Raw genomic sequence first — 17,100 nt, forward strand, 5'->3', positions numbered from 1 at the left:
ATATTTTCAGAAGTGTCATTAATGTGCTGGTCTAATGTGTAACAGATTTGCATTAATTATGTGCAGAAGAGGCACAGCTCTCTCAGAAGCCAAGTATCAGCTTCTGATAAAATAATTTTAGTGAAGTCTTTGTTAGCAGCAAGCTAAGAAAGCTGTCTGTGCCTGCAGGCATATGATTCACTGCTTCACTAAGAAGCACTTCCATGTAAAACACAAATGTTTATAGTCAACTATTAATGCCCCCCTCAACACACCTAAAAAACTAAAGATTTGTCCTAAGCTGCCAGGAAAATACCAGTAGGAAAGCAATACAATTGCCCTCAAGATCAAAAAAAGCAACTCCAACGGTCTCCTTTGGCAGATCACCCCATTTATGATACCTGCTGCTCAGGGAGCAGTTCCTTCCCAATTTTTCCCATTATAACTGCAGGGCTGATCACAGGCAGCAGAAGGGTTCCTGCTGTGTCCCTCGGGTCCCACAGTGCTTCTTCCTATTCAATGCTGTTTGTCACTGGCCATCAGAGGCTCATGGACAAGCTTTCCACAAGTCTCTGCAGCACCAACACACACATAACAACACTTCACCAGAATACAGGACAACTCGTGCCAGGCAGTTAAGCTGGGCAACACAAAGTTTCTGCTTTCGTTTTAAGTACCATTCTTCCAAAAGGATAAATAGGTATTTTAAATGGGCTTTTCAGAGAGGCCTTTAGAGGGGTGGTGATGGGGAAGAAGGCACCCAGACCTTGATGTTCCCTTACGACCTTTCTGAACACCAGGCTCTTGTAAAATATTCATAGATGCTCTCATTTACATCTGCAAAATCCCTGTCCTCAGCTCCCACTAGCCACTGGGCTAGCAGCTGGCCACAAACATACTTCATTTGAACAAGTGTTAAAACAAGGAAAGGAACAAACAACAGTAACCCACCTCTGCAGCATACCTTGCCCTTTCCCCGAGGACTCAGCTACAGTATAATCAAAACCAGGATGAAGTCACAGCTGCAGCCACAAATCAACAAGTTCTACCTTCACATGTGAACCTCATGTAGCAAAATTGTGAGGTCCTTGTGCAGCAATGAAAGGAATACATGAGTTTTCTCTATTTGTCCCATGCCAAAACACAGATGATGGCCTCAGGATCAAATTTCCAAGTGGGGGGGGAAAAAAAGAGTAGAAAGCTCAACTAGTGACTGAGAGGAGGTCCATCTACCTGGCTCCCTCATCAACATTCTACTTTAATTTAACTCTGATGAAGCATTTTAACTTCAGTGCTTTCAAGAAACTTCCTTTTAGAAAGCTGTGGTTTCCAGTGCATTTTTATTGCATTTTCCAAAGTTGCATCATCAGAGCAGAGAATATTCCTGTGGGAGCCAAAGGTCCAGCACTGTAAAGCATTATAATAAAGAATAAGGAATGTATTGGCTAGTAAAATCTGTAATATGAACACACACACAAATTCATTTCACTGTGTACAGTTACTTTAAAAATTCTGTGCTTTTCACATTTTCCTGGCAGCCACATCTATACCCACAGTCACTAATTAATATGAGCAATATAAAAAAGGATAACCCACCACTGAACGTCGTAATTTTACTTTCACTTATTAAAGCAATAATCAATCTTAATGAAAAAAATATTCAAAAACTTAAAAAAGAATCATCAGGGAAGCTCACATTTCCTTTGTGCTCATTTGTGTGGAGGGGAACATGCACTAGACAATTAGAAATAATTGGCTGCTGCCACATCAACAGGTAGAATTAAGATTAATAAGAACAAAACAAAAGAATAATAGAACTCAGAGAAAACAAGAGAAAAAGCCTCCAAAACAACAAAAAGCAGAAATGCACATTCTTCTCACAAAAATAGGTTTTGATTCAAAAGACCAACACAACACTGACTTCCACCAAGCCTAGAAATTAATGTTTTCAGAATTTCTTAGGAGCACTGTGTGACCCGTGGGCACTAATGTGAAAATCCTGCAAGTGGTCACCACGAACCATTGCCAGAGCCCATTGGCAGCACAGGTGCAGCTGGATAAGCATCACAGAGGGCAGTGCCAGTCAGCACTTCTGGCTCAGAGAAGCATGGAATTCATGCCATTCATCTGCATGGCAGCATCCCTTCCTCTCACCAAAACCCCAAACCTAAAACCTCTGTTCCAGAGACCATAAGGACTGGTCTGCATAAAAAATTATGGTGACAGGATTGGGGATCTGAGAGAGATTTTCTTTCCATTAAATTTGTGGAGGAAAAAAATATTTAGGATATTTATCCAAATTTTTCTCTTGATTAAATATGGAGAATGGGGACCCGGGAAGCAGCATAAGGAATCTTCCATGGCCATGCATGTGTTGCTATTTTGTAGTTGCAGTTGGAAGAGGAAAATGCCAGTGCTGATCTTTTGCACAGCTGAAAATTATCCCAGTCAGACAAAAATATGAGCCTGCTGTTATGTACTTAGGTATTGTTATGAATGAGAAAAACAAGCAAGAAGAAAATAACACAAAATCACATTTTTATATTGTTTTGTATTCCAAAGAAAACATAAGAATTTCTCTAAAGTATCAAATCACAGATGTAATAAAGATTAGAACTTTCGGATACACAAGGAAAATCCAATCCACAGCTAAAAAAACCCCCTAAAATCTAGTGAAAAGAGAAAACTGAATTAATTAATTTCTGATCAGATAAACCAATGATACATTACATTGTCCAATTTCTTGATAGCGGCAGAATATAGTCATTGATGGAGATAGTATTAAAAAAGTTTGCCTTGAAACAACAAACAGAAAAACCCAAACCAACTACCTGGAAATCCCAGGTTTAGATACAAGCCTGAAGTCCTACCTCACATTCACAGATGCTTTGTGACAGCAAGACAAAACCAGTAAAATCCTTCAAAAGAGAAAGGCTATTTTCAACAGCTTCTCTGAGTTAAGAACTCTGCTATCAGACAGCACACAAAGAATTAGTTTGACTATAAAAGATGCAGTTCATGAAGGAAACAGACACTAAGAAATAGATAAGAAAGAAAACCCAGGGCTTAGAAAGAATAAAAATTAATTTATTTTCCTGAAAGCTGTCTAAAGGTGGGGAATTCCAGAATAGAGAGAAGTTCACAAACTTCCAGAGCTTAGCTCATTTGTGTTCTGTGTTACTTAGATGTAAAAAGAGATAAAAGGCAAACCGAAACCAACCAACCAACCAACCAAACAAAAAAATCAGATGTAAAATTTCTGTGAAGGCCTGAAAGCCATACCCGGACATTTCACTTAAATTCAGTAGCCATAAAAGAAATAAAATTGATAAAATTAAGAACATGTCAATTGACTATTACAGAATATTCTTGATTATTTACTGCTAAAGGCAATAATTTGAAGCAGAGCATCCCAAACAACATAGTGGGAAAAAACAAGAGTTGGTTTTGAAAAGTTATTTTATTCATGCCTGTCTTGGTAAAATTCAGGGGCATCTGTGGATTCTCCCACCTCCTTCTTCTCCAAACAAGGCATCTCCTCTTAGAGTAAGCTGTAAATAATCAAATTAATAGAATAATGATCTTGATTGTCTTTGCCAGCTCTCCATAGACATGAGTTCACAAGACAGGCAGCCATGCAGCTTCCTTAGACGTTAGGAAAGACTTTTGATCTCCCTTTGAAGAAACTTTTCTCAGGATATTTAAAAGTCTGTGGTTTAATTTCTTGTGTGGGGAAAAGCAACACTGACTTGAACACTCCCACACAAATGCCTCAACAAATCCACGCTTGTCAAAAATACCCTTGAAGAAAATTAATATATACGCACTTTGAAGGTGTACGTTTTTACTCGGCAATCCTCACTGTGGTCTCTGCTGCCTGTTTCCTGACTCATAGATGTGTGGCACTCCATGCCAACATCAAGCAGAGCAAAAAAGAGCAAAAAAGAACCAACTGGAAATGGGGATGACTGCAAGGGTTAAGAAGTTTGGATCTCAGACTAAATACTGTGGGGTAACAAGTTAACAGTAGATAACATATACTAGATAATCCTTGCTTATAACCATAGATTTTTCACTGAAAACAAAGACAAGATACTTCCAAACTTTGTGTACTTCTACTGCTATTTTGATGAAAGCTTACAAAGGACCACTTATTTCATATTTGTCATGAGCATCAAGCACAAGAGCATTACACAGTATCACACTTGGCACACAAATACATTATTTAAAATGTTATATGTGTCTGTACAGAGACACCCACGTGGACACTGAAATGCAAGAAATACCATTTGTCTCTTCCTTTCCTTTTGCCCACAGCTATTATAGCTAATAACATCATAACACTGTATTTCTTACATTAGATTCTTTCTAGACAATTTTATTATAGGTTGCTTGTCAAAATGACCTTATGCCACATTTACCGGCATGTTTAAGGGCACAGAAGACGACTGTCACAAGCACAAGCCAGAGTAAATTCACCTTCCATCAGAAAGGCGGGGCCATGCTAAACACAGTGGCCAATCATTTTAAACAAATCTACTATGTCTAGCTACAGAAACTGTAAACATAAAATGTAATAAATATACTGTAATTTTCCAAGGCTACCACCAACTTAGCAAAATGCTGGACCACAAACTACAAGAGCTGAATTCCTGTGGAGGAGGGAGAAGAAGGGTTTAGTAGAAGCTAGAAATTTGTTCCAAATTATGAACAGAGATAATGAAAAAAATCAGTCCATGTCTCAAGGTACTGATTTCTGAGCTGGAACCTTTGTGAAATCCAGGCCTTTGTTTCACATTTCAAAACAAATACCCAGTTTTGCCAAGGGAATGCTGTGTGATACATCAAGGAGCCCAAACCCTTGATCTTCTCATGGATCATCACAAAGAGGTCTAGTACCCAGACTGCTTGGTTTTATGGACCATCTGAAGAACCCTGCTTAGAACAAGACCTGATATCTTTGAATAGCAGTATACCTTCCTAACCATACACTCCTCATGTGAAAATTTCAATTATGTTCAAGGTGAGCAGCTCATTGATTTCGTGTGGAGTCCTGTGACTGTGAGTGCTTCAAACTGCCACAGGATGAACTCAAATATGTGGGCAAACACCACATAAGATTTAGTAGAAGATGGGCTGAGATCACCTAATCTACAGAAAGGACTTAAGCTCAGAGGCACAAAACCAGCTGGCACATGGCACTGGTTTTTTTCTCTACTTGCAGGCACAAAATCCTGTGGTGTGTGTGAGTATGTATGTAACATCTCTATATATCTGTGGTTAGAGACATTACAAGAATGAAGACCAGATCACAAGTTCACACACCGATAATGAAATGACAGACAAGTGACACAGACACATTCTTCCAAAGGACCAGGTCAAAATCTCCCCCACAGACTCAGCCTTCTAAAGATGACTGTAAGCTTGCACATGCAAAACTGACATGGGAAGATCTTACCTAACCACAACCTCTACGTATGTGCAAAACTCTACAGGATTGGAAGTGGGAGGAGGAGACAATAGATGGTGGAAATTTCACAGTATCTTTACTGTGAGCAAAGGAACAGGACAACTCTAACACAGTTCAAAAGGCCTCTTGCTGTCTCAGAAGAGGCTCCCTGTATCCAAGGGATGAGGAATCTGACTTGTGGTCAGATGAACATAAACCACAACCAGCAGAAAAATTACATCAATTTCTCACTCATGCACTTTTCCTGTCTGGGAGTGTTCACATCCTCAGCTGCATCCACATTTTCTTCCCAATTGAGTAATTGCTATTCTTGCAGGATCCCCAAGGGCTTCACAGACCAAAATTTGACAAGATCCTGCAAGAGGGGAAACAGACTTCTAATTTATTTTCTTTCTCCTGCTTGACTTCCTGCAACTCTGCCTGCCAACAGATGCACCAGGATACACAGGTAAGCACTCCTGTATCAGTTTTCCCAGAGAATTAGCTTAATCTTGCTGTTCCCTGCCAGAATGGAAACACATATTTATCCCAGAGCCCCTGGGTGAAGAATCCATTAGTGTCTTCTCACTTACTGACCAGCACAGAGTCTACTGAGAATGAGAGCACAGCCCAAATGAGATAGCTGGTCATGGTATGACAGAACATCCCTCTGGACAAAAGCCACTGTAAACAGCTTTGAGGAAAACACTGAAGTAGTCTACCCAAAAAGGGCTGTCATCTTTGGAAGTGGTCAAGTTCTGTAAATCTACCACAAAGCAATGTATTCCCACTTAGCGGAAGAAATGCATTCTGTCAGAAGGCACCAGTGATGCTGTGAGAAGCACCAGATCCTAGGATTTCAATTAATAAAAAGACTTCTATGTTCTCCCATGGTTCAGCATGGCTAATCTGCTAGCCCTCAGGTCACACCAGGACTACAGAAGAAGAAGAGAAATTTGCTTCTTTTACTGGTGGAGGATGTGATGTGGCCTGGCTAAAAGTGCTTTGCCATGCCTGGACACCCTGGCACAAATCCACACAAGAACAAGGACAGCACGTTAATTTCTCATTAGGTGTGCATGCATGGCACTGAGCCGACTGTGATTCTTCAAAGTAGCTTTTGCTACACAGGGAAGGGGAAAAATAGTCTGTAGACCTGTGGCAACTAAGGTGAGATGACCTTTTTTTCTTGCCTCAAATGATGCATAGTGATTTCCAAAAGACATCATGTTCTTTGCACTCTTCCATTACACTGGTGTGCTAAACAATCACACCTCACTTAAAAGTCAGTCTGCTGGTAGGAGTCCTATCAATTTCAGCAATCGAAAGCACTGCCCTTCAAGGGATGTTAAAAACTAGAAAGGCATAATTTCTTGCTTAGTCATGGATTTTTAGAAGAAACAGCAAGTTCTCAACTATTCAGGGTCCTTACCCTGCGATTAAGGGAAGATTTGGTCCTGTGAGGGATTTTGCTAGCTCATAAATCAATCCTGACTAATGAGAAAACCCTAAAGGGGAATTAAATGGGAGAAAAAGGGATGTCTCTGAAAACCCTATGATGAAGTAATCTCTGAAGGATATTTCAGTCTTTCCCACAAAAGTGCAGGGATTTCTGAACCACCTGCTTATTCACTGCTGCCAAAGAGATAAACACAGTTCCATCTCCTTCAGAATATGATTGGGAAGGTGGAGATCAAGTTAACATCATAGAAACATTTGGTCATTTATTCATCTGGCTCTTAAGGAAAATATATTTTGACTTGTCAGATTACTTGTTCATCACCAAGAAGAGGAAAATTTCTCCTTTATGTGCAGAAGGACTGCATGCATGTTCAGAGATGGGCAAGGTCTTTAAAAAAAATACAACAGAAAACAAACTATAAAACAAACAAGAACATGAACACCGAGATTCAAACTTTGCTGAGTGCATTACTTGCAATAATGAGATTTAGCAGAACTTCTCAAGGTAACCCACCCTTACTCCATTTTGAATCTGGAACCAGCCTGAATCAGCCTGAATCTGGAATCAAGTTGCACAGAATCTGATGAGTTTGAGAACCACTACATTGTGACTTCAAGCAAGATACCAGTCCAAAACCTTCAGTAAAATCGACACTTCATAATGTGAAGGAAAGTACAAAAATGCAGAACAAACTTAGCTCTTTGACTAGCACAATTATGGAAAACTAATATTTATTAAGTGCCTACTGCATGGTGGTCTGTGATTTCAGTAGATGTGACTTCATGATCTCGGTCATCCCTTTCAGTTTTCTTTTCTTTTTGAGGCAAGCAAGGGTTCACAATGCATCACATGAGAACACCTGCAAGTATTCTTCCTTTTGTTCACATAGCTACAATCCCTGCTGTCTAGTAACTGATCCAAAACAGATGAAAGATCACTAGTGCAAGACATGCATAACCAACCAAATCTTTTTTAGCAGTTCTTTACTGTTATATTGTCATCCTTCTTGGTCGTACAGAGAAATAGAGCTTAAATTAGCTGCTATTCAGAAGTTTGCCACAAGATACAAGAGTCAGTCCTCCAGGAGAAATTACAGAGCCTTTGTGAACTACAGTCTCTGTTACACAAAGAAACACTTCTTCCTTACCTCTTTTTGCATTACAGCTTTCTTCTACACAGACCCCATTATTATAGAGTGTAAGCGAAAATAGGTTGAGACAGATATGCCCAATGGCCAATTTTATGCTCATTAAGCTAATCTTGAGAGCCTGGGCTCACTACATTGGATGCCATGAGACAACTGATACTCACAGATTTTGAATCTATTAACATTTTTACCTTGTGAGGGAGGAAAAAAAAAGTTGCTCTTCATTAACCTTCAAGAACATGGAAGGAGTTCAAAACCAGAAAATAACTCAACATACCAAAACACACAAGTCGAAAATTTCAAATGACTCTACATCTATCTTCAATGTCTCACTACGGTCATTCAAGGGTTTAATAACATTGCGGAAAACCAGCATGCTCTGGACTAGAATGGATGTTTTTTCTGTTTTCTGCCATGGTGCAAGGGCATGACAGAGCAGCTGATATCCTGTCCAGAATGTCACATGCACTTTGAAGGTTAGTCCCTCAGATGGTGCCACATCTAGGGAGTCTGGCAATTTGAAGGTAGTGAGGAGTTTCAAGGTCGCTGGATGAATGTTTATTTTTGTCCATTTCTGAGGTCCTGCTTTGGCTGCTACACCAGCAGTTGCACTGTAAGGTAATCTGAAATTCTGAACTGTCCTTCTGTTATTCATACCTACCTCCTTTGACAACCACGTTAGTACCAGCATCCTTATGCAAACAGACAACACTACAATTAATAATCCTGTCAATGTGCAGGTAATAAGAAGGCTTAAATAAATCAACAGAGAAAGACTATGTTAATAAATCAGGCTACTAATACCAGAGTGCTCGTGTCTCTTGTCAGCTACATTTAAGTACCATTAAAAACATGCTTAAAGCATTCATTTAGTATGTCACTTCAACCTCTAATAATTCATGTTAATTGCTAAATATGATAAATATTTGCATTAGCAGATTTGATAGTAGGCATTGGCATTCTGGAATGTCTGAACTGAATACAGGTAAAGCATACATAAGAACTCTCAACGAGAAAAGAAAGATATGCTCTGGGAGACTGCAAAGGCACCATCTCCATGGGAGTGTAACCCATCTGTCAGGTCAGCTGGTCTTCACAGGGGCCAAGTGCCTTTTGCCAGTGAGGCCTTTTGCCTATGAAGCAGACTACAGTTAGCAAAGGGAAACTACATTTGACTGAAAGACCAGGATGAAAACCAACAAAAACTAATCACCATCAGCTAACACCACTGCCATCCTGCTACAAACAACTCTTGGTTTCCTCCATGCACTGTAACAAGCTCCCATCCCAATGTGACACTGTTGATGCTTCACAATGTAGGTTCCATTGCACATTGACATGCAAATATGACAAACCTTGATTTTTGACACTTGGAGAAACAAGTTTTTCTTACTAAATGCAAGCTGTTATAAGTGCTTCAAATCAGACTAGAAGAGAGTTCAGCACTATAGAAAATGTCACTTGCTCCTTTTGTAATGTTTTGGTAAATTCTCCCCACTCTCAGCCATCACCCATTACAAACCAAAAGTTTCTTCAACCTCCTCTGTTCTTGCAGAAAAACAACAAAAGGAAGTGTTTGTAGTGTTCAGTGGAAAATTACCACAGTTAAGGAGTGCAGTCACAGAGTTTAGAATTTAGAGTCAGAATCTGGTGGAATGGAGTAGGGGAGGAGGCTCTGAAAGAATTTTATCAGCCACAGATTTGTGAGGCCAAAAAACAGCTGCACAATCGTTTCCTGCCTATCATAGGCCATAACCTTGCAGCAATTAGTTTTACAGTTTAATAAGAAGAATTGTGCCTTATTTGTATTTAGAACATGTTTAATTTCACCTCTGAATCATACAATGAAGTTTTTGTTTGCTAGATGGTATCCATGACTACAGTTTTCCAATAGAGGTGAACTATAATCCATTCATACCTTAATCTGAGTAGTGATAACAAAAACAGAGTTCCTGAAGTTAATCAATATTTACACAGTGTTAGTCATTTATCTGCAAAAGCATTAGAGTATGTTTCCTTAACAGTGGCATTTCAAAGGGGCCTAGCTAGGTTAAGTTTCCCTTTCACCAGGTACTAACACCTTCAGAGTGCTGGACTGTAGCACTTTATACTACATGGTTTTTAGAGGTGGACAAGTCATGATTGGCAAGGTAGTTTGGTTTTAGAGGTAGTGGTGGTGGTGTTGGGGAGGGCATTTACAGTGATGCTCACTCCTTGAAGCCTGGATGTCCTTGCTAACCCCTACACTTTGCCAAACATGGATAATGCAACTGGATAGCTCAGAGTAGTGGAGGACCACTTTTGTGCTCTCCCTTAGGAAGACAAGGAAAAACACAATACAGTAAGGGCTTGAACACTATTAAATTGGAACAGGAAGATCTTCCTAGTGAAAAACTTCTAAATCTGAATTTGCCTTATCATAATAAGACCTAGGCCCTGCCTCTCAGATGGGAAACGTGGTGTTTGATGTGCCCAGCACAGCTGCTAAAGGTGCTGCCTTTGCAAATGTCAAGGAGGGAACTGTGACTGTGGCATAAGGCTCAGTAAAGATTCACTTCAGTACAGACATCCAGGAAGGATCACAGCCTAGTCCTGTTGGTTTATACAACGTTGTCAGCTTTTGTCAAATGACAAATAGCTTTGTGTGGGAGGGAAAATTACTATTCTGGAGGGAATAATACCCACCATCAACTATCGCAATAGTTTTATAGCCTCCGTTAGTTGAAACAATTACTTTTTCCCCAACTTCCTGCAGCTGCAGAGATACAAACCATGCATTCCAGAAGTAACAGCACCGAAAGCCCTACCAGACCAAAGCTGAGCCAGCCCAGGCCAAAAGACCACAGTAAGGAAGAGGCTGGTTGCAGTGGGAGAGGAAATGTGCAAAAGCGGCAGAAAGAGAAGGACGATGGAGCCCAAGCCAGTACCATCCCAAGAAGCCCTAAGGCAGAGAAAAAACAAAGAAGTTCTGTCAAGAAAAGGGAGGATCTCTCTCGTGATGACTTGCTATTCCTTCTTAGTGTCCTCGAGGGTGAATTACAGGTAACGTATTGTCTCATTTTATATTTCAAATTTAAAGACACACCACCCCCAAGCCCCCATTCCCCCAGCCACCACAAACATTTGCTGCTTTTATGTTAAAGAAACACCTTACCTAATTCGCTACAGGACAAATATGAACTGCGAAGTACAAAAGCACTCTAAAACTATAGCCATTACAGCTATCAGATGGGAAATGTGATCTTTACACCCCACGTAACTCTCAAAGCTGAGAACTCACAAAATTTTCCAGTTGTCTGTCCTATTCCAAATATTTTCAATACAAAGTATTTGTCATAGTAAAACTAAGACAGAGAACATATTAGAGACCTTTAAGATCTTTCACTTCATTATTTATTATCCCCCACCTCATATGAAGTCATGAGCATTACTCCCTATGAATCAGTATGTGCCAGATGTAAGAACTTGCTCAACAGTATTTTAACATCTTTTGCTAGAAAAATCAAAATAGCCATTTTATTTCCCATAATATGAAGCATAAGTGTTGCATGCCACTTAGCCCACAAGACACTGGATTTTGAAGAGAGAGCATTTTTCTACCTAGAAAGGGAACCAGCTGTCAAGTGGTAAATGATGCCTAACCTGGTCAAATGTAATTGCAGGAAGTGGGAACCACATTTCCAGTGAGCAAGTAAAATATTTCTGTGACAGACTTATTGCACAGAAGTATTAACAGTCACTTTAAAACTGATCCTAGGCAAAGGAAAAAGCAAACTGGTTGAAGTGGTATAAATGGGTGTAGCACATGGTTTCAGAGTTTAATACCTACACAGTGTTTGAGTAGTTCTATTCTTAACATATGTGTGTACTTTTATATAACAATACATACATGCTTAACAGAACACACATGCAATATGAGTATTTAATAGCTGTACCAGTCTCTGAGGGTAGATCCAAGGCAAACTGCTATACATTGTTCCATTATGTAAACAACACAATTTCCATGTTTGCAAAACATTTCTCTCCTGCTCACTTGGCCTTTCTTCATTTAGGTTAAAAGGCAGATGTCATACACTCTTCCAAAACAGTTCTCTCTTCCTCTCAGTAAGAGAGGCTTTTAAATATATATTTATATATTTACTGATACACAGACTATTCATTACAATTGTGCAATATAAATATATAAATATATATATATACACACTCACACACTTCAATTCTTAAGATTTAAAACTGGACTAGAGTGAAATGAGAAACTAGAAAACAATGAGCTGAACATGAACATTTGAAATCATGTCTGAAATTCCAAAGGAGGTATCATTTTTTTATTCCTAATTTTCCACCTCCTGTAATGGCAAGTTAAATCTCTGAGGATCAGCTGTCAATCCAAGCATAATTAAGTTTCTAAGTTAGATGCCACTACTTTCCAAATTCCAGAACATTTAAGATGCACAAAGATCACTCTTCTATTCTTTCCCACAATGCTAAGGATTCAAAATAATCTATTTTGTATTTTAAAATTTGTTTAAACAGTCATAGATAGGAATACAGAAGTCTTCCAGCCGAAAGGAGTCAGAATGACAGTGTTACCCTTTCCTGTCAGATACTTCTTTCTGATTTCCTTCCTTCCTATTCTACTCCTCTAGGATTAGCACATACTTGCTTGAAACTGAGATCATTGCATCCAACAAAAATGGATGTTTGAGACAGTTCATGCAATTATGTCACTGTAATGGAGGCAGGGGGCAATGTCCACCACCACAAGATGTGGGACAGGGGGAAAAAAAACGGAGATGGAGACACATCTGTAGCAGGGTTGAAGTACAGAAGCCATCTGCACCCAGAACATATAGGATGTGCAACACTTTCAGACTGCAAGAAGCATCCTAGCATCTTGCACTAACAATTTAAAGTCAGTTTGTAATACCACAAGCCAAACTTTGCCCTGAAATTTTGCCTTGTGAACGCTACACATTGGTCTAGAAATAGCAATACAATCTCATCATTAACAAAGTATTTAAGCTTTGATGAAGGTTCTAAAGGTCTTGGGAGTCTATGCTGAACTAATAAAATGCAAAGACCGAAACTCCCCTCACACTTTTCAGCTGTTTTTCTGTTACTGACTATTTTGGGTCAGTTTATATACATGGGAATGGGTTTTTTTCAGTTGTCTGAAAATCAAAAAGCAGAGAGCTAACCTGTGAATACATTTAAACAGTTTAACAAGATAAAGCCTTACTTTGTGTTTCTGCAGGCCCAAGATGAAGTTATAGGAGTACTTAAGGCTGAAAAAATTGACTTGGCTTTGCTTGAAGCACAATACGGCTTTGTTACTCCCAAGAAGGTGTTAGAGGCACTCCAGAGAGATGCTATTCAAACAAAGGCTGAGCAATGGCAAGAAGATATCTATGAAAAGCCTATGGGAGAGGTAAGAACAAGTAATTGATATTTAACCATAGTTCCCACCAAATTCAATAGAAAATATCTCACCCATTTCCAAGGAAGAGAGCAAATGAGCTCTAAATGTAGAATCTAACATGAGTGTAAGTGCCAGAGAACAAAGCCCAGGGTCCAGTTGGGACCCAAATTTTAGGATCCTCACTTATCCTGTGAGCTGGGGGCTTTACACACTGACAGACATGATTTTGTCTAATTCAAAAGCTGGTCATCAGCCTTCTATTCTTGACACCATCTTTTTTCTCTTCCCTTTCTATTATCCATATTGACCACTCATGCAAACAGCAGCTTCCCCATGCCCCTCTGTCCCATGAAGGGCACTGCTGGCAGGGCCCCGTTCAGTAATAGTGACACAGCTGTCCACCTCTGCACATCCCAGCTCCATCAGTGTGGGGGAGGCACAGCTGTACCTGCTGGGTCTGACGAGTTACCAGAATGAGCTGCCATTAGAAACTTCATCCAGGCAGGAATCTTAATATTCGCATGTCACACCTAAGTAACCTTTAGTTTAATTACACTGCAGCAGCCACCATACTTCCTGAATAATGTTATCTGACTCATTTCTGTCCTGCAATGCAAATCACCACATATTAAAACTCCTTCACATCAGAATGTGTTTTTTTAATCCTAGAGAATTGTCTCCAATTTACATAGACATTTGTAACATGCTGCTCAGTATAAATAAACATAATAAAAATAAAAGCAGAAATTATGATTAATATTCTCCTAGCAAGCATTTTCCAAGTTTTCTGAACAGAAATGTACTAAGGATGTAGAGATCATTTCAGAGAAAAGTATGTGAGGCAAAAGGTCAACACTCATTTAGGAAGCTCAAAGGTTAAAATCTCTGCATATAATCTGAAACATACAATGTTCACGTGCGAAGGTTAATTTTTTTTATAACATTGTGGCATTGTGTCACAGAAACTTTGAGCACAAATGGAAATGATTTGAGGAGAAGTCAAAAAAAACTTGAAAACTTAAGTTCAGTCTGTTACTTTATATATAAATTATACACACACTTATTTCTTCTTACACTTAATAGCAGAGAAAGAATTTCTAACACCACTGGATTTGGCAATTCCAAAAGGGAAAGGTAAATGTTCTGAGACCAACTGAAAGACTAGAAGGACCACTGCCACTTCTTGATCTTGGTAAACCAAAGGATGCCGTAACAGGCAGGCACTCCACAATTTCAGTTTCAAAATTCACCTAAATTATGTTAGAGATCCATTTAGGGGTTTTTTTCTGTTTTGAAAACATATATGAAAACCAAAGGAGAGGTGAAACCAGCCACACAGTCTGGGAACAGACCATTTAAATTTCCCCTTTGCCATCAGGACAATGTACCTTTATATCTGCATGTGCATCTCACCCTTGACAGTTTAACCCCAGGCTTAAACTGAGGGTTTTTTCAGTCAAACGTGCTCTACAGCTATTTCTTTCTGCAACTTAACAAATATCAGATAAGCTTACTCTTATTCCTCACACGTGAGGAGGATGTAAGAAAACAGATTTCCATTTTTGTTTTGCTTCTGACTCAAAGGCCCAAAAAAGTTTTCTATCTTTGCACAGTTTATCAATTTAGACTGAGTCAGTTACTCATGAAAAAAATCTGCCTTCAGATCAATTGCCACTTCTCTTGAACAAAAACCAAAGAGTATTCAACATTCTAGTAAAGACAGAATAATAATGTAAGAATCATTTTCCCACATTTCCAAAAATAACTTTTTTTTAAAAGAATCAAAAAAACATCAGAGAAAGTGATACAGGAGAAGAGAGATAACTTCACATAACTAGAAAGCAGATTCTGGTTTCCAACTCTACCCAGCTTCCAGTAACACAGCCGAAGATAAAAAAATCGAGTGCCTCACTGTTAGAAATGGGATGAACAATTCCTCCTACCACTTCGAGAACTCCTCTAAAAGCAGCAAGACTAGAGGAAAGCCTATATTTTGCATCCATCAAGGATAATTAAAAATTTAATCAATTTTTAAAATCCCAGTGCCAATCAACTTGGGGAAAGATGCATCCTCAGCAGCCTTTAACAAAGTACATCTGATTGTATCCTCACAACATCTTGTAAGTGTTGGTTAAACCTTCCAAGGACAATAGCTGTAGGGCATCGATAATTTAGTCATGGGAAGAGCCTGAAACAATAATGTTGACAATGTGGCATTTAGGAAAAGAAGACCAACACATCCACATGGATATTTGGCTCAACTTGGGTTGAGAAAGGCAAGTGTTCTTAGAATCTCTGATAATCCTAAACTCAGGATTATACACTTATAAACAATGACCAAGGGAATACTACTAACAGGAATAATATTACACTGAACTTTGGATAAAGAAATGTAACACCACTAAACACAAAACAGTCTAAAAAGGAAGATTAAGAGTTCAATTCCAATGTAATGGATTTGGGATATACCATCCTAGTTCGACTTCAGACAGGAGTTAGTGGCAAAATGTATTTAAACTATTAAATGTGTGTGAATTTTGAGCTTGCTGAACTATTCACAGTTATGTAAGGCTATGCCTCTTATTTTCCATTGTATTGTACAGCATGTTCAAGAATTAATTCTAGCAAAAAGCCCATATGGTTAGGAAGAACAAAACGACAAATCACTAATTAAGATTTTATCACTTTAATTTTCAACAGAAGACATTTATACTGCTGCTTATTAGCTCTCTGTGGTTTTAGCTAAGAACTGTGTAGCCTGAATCAACTTCCATGTGTGCATATGAATGGGTATTACTGCAGAGGCAGATTTAGCATTGGGCCAGAGCAATCTGAGGAACTGAGGGCTGTTGGAGATCGGAGATGGCTTCTGTGCGAGGATCTCACACCAGCAGGGGTTCACACAGCTCCTCTCTCTTCTCTGCTGGATACGTGGGAGGCAGCCACAAGATCTCACAGGGAAAATGCAAGAGCCACATTTGCTCCCCAGGGAGGTGCCCTTATCTTGCAGAGGGACACAACAGCTTCCCAAGAAACCAGAGAAGTGCAGCAGCCCAGTAACAGGCTCTGCTCTGCTCGGTCCTGCAAGGAGGGAGAGATGCTGCACAGGAACACCCACCAGTGTGACAAGGCCAAGAGCCCACACCGGTTACACGTGTCTGCATTAACTGTGATGTTGTATCTCCTGCCTCTCCAATACTCTTCTCTATAACCCACCTATACCAGGAGACAGTCCCAGCACTTCTTTGCTTTTCTTCCAAGTGGAATCACAAGCTCACACTCTCCACCTTGTCCCAGCCACAACAGCCAAATGCTGTAGAACTGATTTGGCGGCATGCTTGAAAAGGAACTGAAATGCATTTTCTAATCTAAGCAATAGGAGAAAACTGCAACACACAAACTGCTGTAATGCAGCAGCTTATTTACTTTTCTCTCTGACCCTTTAATGTAAGCAGGTCTCTCCAGGACACTACTGTTCTCTTCCCCACTTTAAAATTCCTCATTCCACTTCCCTGCCTTGAATACACACCTCACCCATCCCAAATACCAGTAATAATCCCAACTGGTTATAATCTCAACACCGACAAAAGCACCACTTTGAAGTGAAAGGCACTGGCATTGCTGACTGAGAGCTGCAAAACAAG

The 17,100-nt window shown here is 39.5% G+C and overlaps 2 protein-coding genes across 5 annotated transcripts in view; one reads left to right on the forward strand and one right to left on the reverse strand.

The window, feature by feature from the left end:
* Positions 1 to 17,100, reverse strand: part of CMSS1 (cms1 ribosomal small subunit homolog) — a 225,945-nt gene that overhangs the window by 134,909 nt on the left and 73,936 nt on the right. The gene's annotated exons all lie outside the window — the stretch shown is intronic.
* LOC139680995 (filamin A-interacting protein 1-like) overlaps positions 1 to 17,100 on the forward strand; it is a 122,621-nt gene that overhangs the window by 102,319 nt on the left and 3,202 nt on the right. Inside the window, exons 4-5 of the mRNA XM_071574079.1 lie at positions 10,793 to 11,079; positions 13,292 to 13,465. Of these exons, the coding sequence (XP_071430180.1) occupies positions 10,810 to 11,079; positions 13,292 to 13,465 (444 nt within the window). The 5' untranslated portion in view covers positions 10,793 to 10,809. The remainder of the gene's footprint in view (positions 1 to 10,792; positions 11,080 to 13,291; positions 13,466 to 17,100) is intronic.

This window comes from Pithys albifrons, chromosome 1 (genome assembly GCF_047495875.1).
Source record: "Pithys albifrons albifrons isolate INPA30051 chromosome 1, PitAlb_v1, whole genome shotgun sequence".
Lineage (NCBI taxonomy): Eukaryota > Metazoa > Chordata > Aves > Passeriformes > Thamnophilidae > Pithys > Pithys albifrons.